The 7002-nt window shown below is 38.5% G+C and overlaps 1 protein-coding gene and 1 long non-coding RNA gene across 2 annotated transcripts; both read right to left on the reverse strand.

Annotated features, from left to right (window-relative positions):
- Positions 1-234: 234 nt before the first annotated feature.
- On the reverse strand, positions 235-2525 carry LOC124862424. Its single transcript, XR_007036919.1, has 2 exons — positions 2476-2525; positions 235-587 (listed from the first exon to the last, which is right to left on the reverse strand). It is a non-coding gene; the product is annotated as an uncharacterized LOC124862424 (long non-coding RNA).
- A 3760-nt stretch (positions 2526-6285) lies between these two features.
- On the reverse strand, positions 6286-7002 carry LOC124866153 (extensin-like). Its single transcript, XM_047361829.1, has 2 exons — positions 6859-7002; positions 6286-6795 (listed from the first exon to the last, which is right to left on the reverse strand). Exons 1-2 carry the CDS (start codon positions 7000-7002, stop codon positions 6286-6288), a joined length of 654 nt encoding a protein of 217 aa, XP_047217785.1.

Here is a 7002-nt window from a genome sequence, read left to right on the forward strand (position 1 = left end):
TCACCTCACTTTAAGATAGAGTCAGCAGTATGAGTCAGTGTTGGTTAATATGGGTAAATGTGCCCAACTTGCATGTCATTACACATTTAAGAGATCAATGACTGGATTAATGAGTGTTAGAATTAGTATTGATGGATTAAGTGATTTCACTGTTACTGCAAATTTGATTTGGAATTGAAATCATTAAAATGATTAAATTTGTGTCTGAAATCAGTCTGCAATCATTTTCACATGTCAGTAGTTGGTTCTCTCCACTGAAGATCAATGAAGGATTGGTTTATTAAGATTGTTGCCTGACATTCCATGAAATATAATATAAAGATTTTTTGGTAATGGCAAGATGGAGCTTGTTGATTCACTTTAACAGAGGCAATATATAAATGCTGCTGGCTCATCCATCCATCCATCCATCCATCATTTTCTGATTATCTGAATTTGCGCTGGGGAAGTAACAGGTCCAGGAGTGAAACTGGAAATCCCTCTTCCCAGAAACATTCTCCAGCCCATGCTTGGGGATGTTAAAGCCAGTGAAGATATTCCCAGCAAGTTCGGGGTCTTCCCCATGGTCCTTTGTTCTAACAGAAAAACTGAGACAACATAACAAAATTCATGTTTTTAAAATTCAAGAGTACCTTCTGCAAGTCAGAACTGGCATAATATAATTGCAAAGCTTGTCAGAGTTCGCTCTGCCAGTCTAAATGTTTAGAATGGTTCCTTTCAGTATTTTTAATTTTGCAAAGCAACAAACAGTACAAATCTTATAAACGCCAATCACATCATAATGCATGTGATTTTGACATGGTCTTGACTATAATTGTGCAGCGTGTTAATCATTATTAGGGAAAACTGAAATCCCCAGTGAGGTAATCACCATACAGCACACAAAAAGCAAATGATTTCCTCTTTCATTACTGTAATTGTTGCTTATAATTAGGTTCACACTGTGGGCTTTTGTTCACATGACACATTCACTTTGTCAGTTTTTAATGGGATGCCTAAAAACAATTCCACACCTAAATGTTTTTGATATTATACTTTTCCTATAAATTTACCATAGACAGAGAAACGTCTTTAAATTTTCTTTACAACCAACTGCTAAAAGGCAAGTTTTCAAAAAGCTCAAATGTCTGCTACAGGTGGAACGTCTCAGCAGGAAGGATTGTGGTGATGGCTGGCACAGCTGGAGTCTAGGTTAATACAGCACTGACTTACTGCAGGATACAGCTTTTTTCTACTTTTGCATGATTTTTAGCGTTTTATAGTTTATGTTTATAGTATAGTTTTAGCTAACAGACGAAAAACAGACGTTTGTTCTCCTTGAATTCCCTTGTTTTTCCTCCAGTGTCTTGTTGTTTCCAAGGATATAAAGGTTTGCAGCAACATGGAATTACAAAGCAGAAAAAGTGTACATATACAAGATTTTTTTCTAGATCTTGTTGTTCTTTAAGGTGTGGCTGTCATAAAATTGAATGTAGAAAATCTGTATCATAAGAAAACACATTAAATAAGCTACTTAGGTATCTCAAAATAAGGCTCCAGAGTGACAAATGATTGTGAGTTATTGCATCTAAAAGGCTGCTACTTTTAAAAAACAAGATTTATCCTTGTTATGGGAGCCATTAGTTTTTACTTTATATTCTTCAGCCCTATTGTTGGCTGTCCATAACCAATGGATTAAGAGAAGAAAAACAGGTTCCAGCAGCAAACCTTAAATGAGTGAATTAAAAAGAGCTGGTTTTCAGTGAATGTGGGCACTTGGGCTAGAGACAGTTTTGGTGTACTACCCATGCAAGCTCCCTTTAAGCATAAATATGCTGTGTTATTTATATTTTATTTTAAAAACTGAAACCCTATACTCCCAGGCTGCATGGTGGCACAGTTGTTAGCAGTGTTTCTGTGTAAGGTCCCGGGTTCTTGCCTGGTGTCTTTTCGCATGAAGTTTGCACGTTCTCCTCATGCATGCATGGGTTCTCACGTGACACTCCGACCGCCTCCCCCAGTCCAAAAAAGAAAAAAAAAAAACTGTTCAGTGAATTTGTTACTCTAAATCGCCTGTAGGTATAACTGATATTGTCATACTCAATAAATTAGAATATTATGGAAAAGTTCATTTGTTTCAGTAACTCAATTCATCAAGTTAAACATATCATGTTACAGTAATTATTTTCAATTTTTATTAGGAAAAACCCATTGCTACATACATTTTTTTTCATTTATTTTGCTTATTAATTGAAAGTCTACTTTAGAAAGAAATAATGCTGTTGAATAATTGTATAATGAATATAGTTCTTTAAATCATTATAAAGCTCACTAAACATAATCAAAGAGTCTATCGCGTTCTGGGTTTGGATCGGACCAAAGTGCAGATAAGAGCTTGGCAGCCGCATGATGAGAGGAAGACTTTTCTTTAATTAAAGGTCTCCAAAACGTAACATAATCCAACAAGAACAAACATGAGTTGAGCCAAAAACTTACATGTGTACACAGTTGAGGAATAGTGACGGGGGAACCAGCGGGGAACAAAGAACACAGACCAACTAATATACAGAGAGAAAACAAAGGCAGGTAATCACAGGAACTAAGAACAAGTGTGGCATGTCTGGAGGAATAAGGGACAGGTGGAACTAATTAACAATAAAGGAAACCATAGACCTAAGAACGGTTAATACAAAAACACAAACCAAGTCCAAGGATGTCCTACCATGACAGAGTCACCGTTACCAGGTGTTGTATTCTCTCTCTTGCCTGCCCCCAGATATTTGATCATCAACCCCTGTAAAGTATAAGCTTTCAGAGTCTCTGAGATGTCAAACAAAATTTCAACTTATACTAAATATGTGAGTGATCTTGTCTTTTTTTTTTTTTTTTTTACTGTGGTAAAGAACTCAGCAACAGAGGAAACAGTTTATGGCTCATTTAATGGGTTCATCCTATCATTCATGCATACACTGCAAAATGAGTGTTAGCAATTCTAAACACAAGGCACATTACTTTCTGACTTAAAAAATACGTAAATTTTATAAACTGTTAAACATTTTCTTGCCCTTACAAGTTTTAAGAAAACAATATGCATCTCCTCATTATGACCTTGCATGAACCCTACATGAATATCTGTGCTTCCCTTTCCTCAAAGTTCAGGTCTGAATTTAGTTATGTGTGCTGTGCTACCACAGCCTTTGCAAGGCCCTCACCTTCATTTATGAAAAGTAACACGAAGCACATTAGGAGAAAAACGAGTGTTGAAAATACTCTACCACAGCAGGAAACTGGGTTTGACCCTCAACCTCAAACCATCATGAAATGGAGCTTTTAAATCCCCTTCATGTTTGTCTGTGTCAGGTTTCCGGCTGTGCAACAACAAGCAAAACAAACCGCCTCCTGGACCTGACGCCTTCCCGGACCAAAACTCCACATTCAACCGTAAGCCACCATTCACTTCATCAGTTCCTCTCTCTGCATCTGGCAAACTATCTCATCCTAGAAGATGAGGCTGATCCGGTTCCTGCCATAACCTATTATTGTTTCTGCACAAATAAAATCATTAAACTATCAGCTGTCTTAAGTTCTTGCATGTGGGTCAAAAGAGTTGTAAAAACTATGACATTCTGGGTTTCTGCCTATGTCATGTGTAAATATAATACATAGTGTTACATGTCCTATTGTGATCAAGCATGCAACATAAGAACTTAAAACACTTAAAAGTGATATTATTTTGTATAAAACACAAATTAAAATATATATTTAAATTATATGGTGGATCATATTAGTCCTTAAAGCACAGCACTGGTTCATTGTTTGTGCAAGGATAGATTTAAAAGACACAAAATAGTCTAAGAACCTCAGAGCTTTGCTCACTCAGTGTTCCCAGGACTAAAACTCAGAAAAGGGGTAAACCTCTCAGCTCTGGACCCAAATCTTTGAAAACCTGAGAAGTTCGGAACCTATCAGCTTCATTAAATGAGGACAGAAAACTTTGTTTCCTTCAGTTTAACCATAAAGGCCAAGGATTGCTTTATCAGTTAATTTCTATAATGTCTTGTCTTTTTTTTTTTTTTTGCTATTTATCATTTCTTTCTTTCTATGTAATGCGAGTGTTTTAATATGTGTTTTGTGTTTTTGATGTATTTGTTTTTAATGTAACTTATGTTAGTTTTCTTTTATGTTCCTGTAAAGCCCCTTGAATTGCCCTATTTAGGAATGCTGTTATTTAAATAAACTAGCGTTAATATTATACATAGCAAATATGTTAATATTATGTAAATAATGATTTCCATTCTAGAGTAAAGAAAGCATTTAGCTCTGTTTAATATAGATTTCAGTGCAGATAATTATTGATAAATGCTTGTAGACATATTTTTTAAAAACTGTTAGTTTTTTTTAACATAGATTATTTAAGTTCAGACATTGCCGTTGAAAGGAAGTTGCATGCAAAGTTAAAAGCTAAAACGTCGAGCTGTAAAAAACTAAAACTAAAACTACAATGATTCAGATTCATTCAATCAGAAACAAGTTTTTTTCACTGACAAGTGTACAAGTAATGTCATCAAACCAGGAAACATGAAGCAACGATCGCATTTGTCAGTGACAGCTCTTGAACTGAAATGACAAGGCTACTAACAGGAAAGATGGATGAAAAATGTTGAATATTCTAAACTAAATCATGGATACAGACACGGAAACAAAGTCCCTGCAGCTGCTACTTAATGTTTAAAGATTTGAAATATTGTACCTTTTGGAATTATTTAGAGTTTTTTTTACTATCCCTGCAATAGAAAACATAGTTACATAATAATATTATTCTAAGGAACTATTTTATGCTTATTTATTTTGCATAAACATCGGGTTTCTCATAATTGAGAAACCCAATTTTAAGTCTTGCAGTGACTCAGTTGGAAATATTCCATCATTCACTTTCTAGAATATTGTCAGAACCTGGTTATTTCTCTGCCTTTCTGATAATGGGTTTATGAGAACTGAAACAATCAAAACTAACAAGCAATTCAGTAGCTGCTGCTGTTACACAGAATCAAGTTCCAGCCAATTCTCATCATTCGCTCTGCTTAGAATTCTTAACATCAATATTTGACACATTTTGGACAACTTTCATCAGATCTGTACCAATTTGAAGAATTTGTTTGAGCTGTAGTGGTAGCAAGCAGAAGGTCAACATCAAGAAGAGTGAATGGGCAACAGCGTCTGCATTTTAATCCTTATTCTGTAATTTCAAGTTCATAATGCATAAAACAGGGCTCATTAAGAATGGATGAGATGACCAAATGTCTACCAAGTCACTCAGGAAGACAGAACATAATAAAACATTCATAATATATTCTGGCTGAAATTATTATCAAACTCATTAAAGAGTCATTTTTTGTGTTCATTTACATTTAACTGTGCATGTGTTTTATTAATAGGACTGTGACTTGTGTGGCCTGTAACTGGTATTTACTGGAGCTTTTCAATATATATAGTTTTTAAATTGTGATTAACTCATTCATAGGCACAAGAGCCATAGCAGTTTTTCCAAAAAAAAAGTTTGTTATATAAACAGAGGATCATCAATGTTAACAGCTGTTTTAAAATAAATAAATAAACTACTTTTAGACGTACAGAGAATCAATCGAAGCTTCTATTGACACCAAATATTTACCAATATTTATGCATGCATGCATTCTATATTTCCCGATTTTGGATTGTTTAGTTTAAATTCTGATCTGTTTTGGCCTGCCATTGTAGAATTTGACTCAGCATGTTTACTGTAGTGTACTTACAGGCTTTTTACTGCTATCATAAATGAGAAAACATTTTTTTTGGAAATACTGAGAAAGTATTTTTTAAATTGAACTATTTAAATTTTATTGTACAACTTAGACACTCATAACATCTTCACGACATTCACATGTAGGCCCTTGAGGGTCGACGCGCTCAATGGGGGGGATGCGTGGCAGACCCTCTTCCCCACCTGTTTTTCTTTGTATATGTACACTACAACAACACGCATCAACACCACATTTGAGTGGGCGAAGGTAGGCTTGGGGTCTTTTTACAACCCTGTTCGCTGTTTGCCATCTAGGGTCAGAGGCCGGGAGAGGGAGCGGGCCTTCTGGTCGGGATCTGGGCTGGGGTTGGGGTTCAGGTCTTGGGGGTGGTCTGGTGCTGGGGCTAGCTTTTCGGCTCTCTCGGGATTGCCTGGATTTCCTTAAATCTCGGTCCCGGGCTTCGGTGACCGTTCTTTCGGCTAGGGTCCATCGGTTGTCGGGGGTCTTGGCCGGGCAGTGTGCAGTGTTAATTGAGATGTGGCTTCAATTTGGTGGAGGGGCTGGCCAGTCGGCCTGCTTCGTGCAGCGGGGTGTACCGTGTGGGAGTGTGGGTGGCCGGCATCTTAGGGCATATCCGGGGTTTGGGTGTGGGTGTGTGGGGCTGGCTGGCTGGTGGGTGGGGCAGTGGAGCATGTCTTGTGCCTGCACTGGTGTGGCTGGTGGATTGTGCTTGGCCTGGAGCGGTTGACCTGCCTGACCCGGTTACCCGGCTGGTGCATGTTTCCCTCTCATGAACTAATGGGAATGGGCTGGGGCTGCTGGCGCTTGCCGGATGGTTGGGCGGGCTTGGTGGTGTGCTGCTCAGCTGGCTATTGCGTCCGAGGCAGGATCGAGGCAGCGGGCTTGAGGTTGGCGAGGAGGTGCTGCAGCATATGGGGTGGAGGGATTGTGTCCTCTTCTTGGATGTGGGGTTGCCGGTATTTGGATCAGCTGAGCGGCAGTGGTAGAGCTGAGCTGGATAATATGTCTCCCTGGGCTATTGTTGCAGTGGCAGCGATGTGGTGTGTTTGTGTGATTGCAGGGGAGTGGTGTGGGACACCAGTCCTGAGTGCTTGTCACTGGCTGGGGACCTCTTGCCAGATAAGTTTGTCCCATCTTGGTGTGTGGTTGGGGGTTCTGTTGTGGGCGCGGTGCTTGATGATGTCTGCCCTGTTGCACCTGTGGGCAGGGGCTGGGGTAGCAT

The sequence above is a fragment of the Girardinichthys multiradiatus genome, chromosome 3, assembly GCF_021462225.1.
Source record: "Girardinichthys multiradiatus isolate DD_20200921_A chromosome 3, DD_fGirMul_XY1, whole genome shotgun sequence".
NCBI classification, from domain to species: Eukaryota; Metazoa; Chordata; class Actinopteri; order Cyprinodontiformes; family Goodeidae; genus Girardinichthys; species Girardinichthys multiradiatus.

Bases quoted from the DNA above. Each gene is read 5' to 3' on its own strand.
- LOC124866153 (XM_047361829.1), bottom strand. From the start codon at position 7,002: ATGCTACCCCAGCCCCTGCCCACAGGTGCAACAGGGCAGACATCATCA. The intron at 6,796-6,858 runs GTGTCCCACACC...CTGCAACAATAG, and splicing joins GTGACAAGCACTCAGGACTG to CCCAGGGAGACATATTATCC.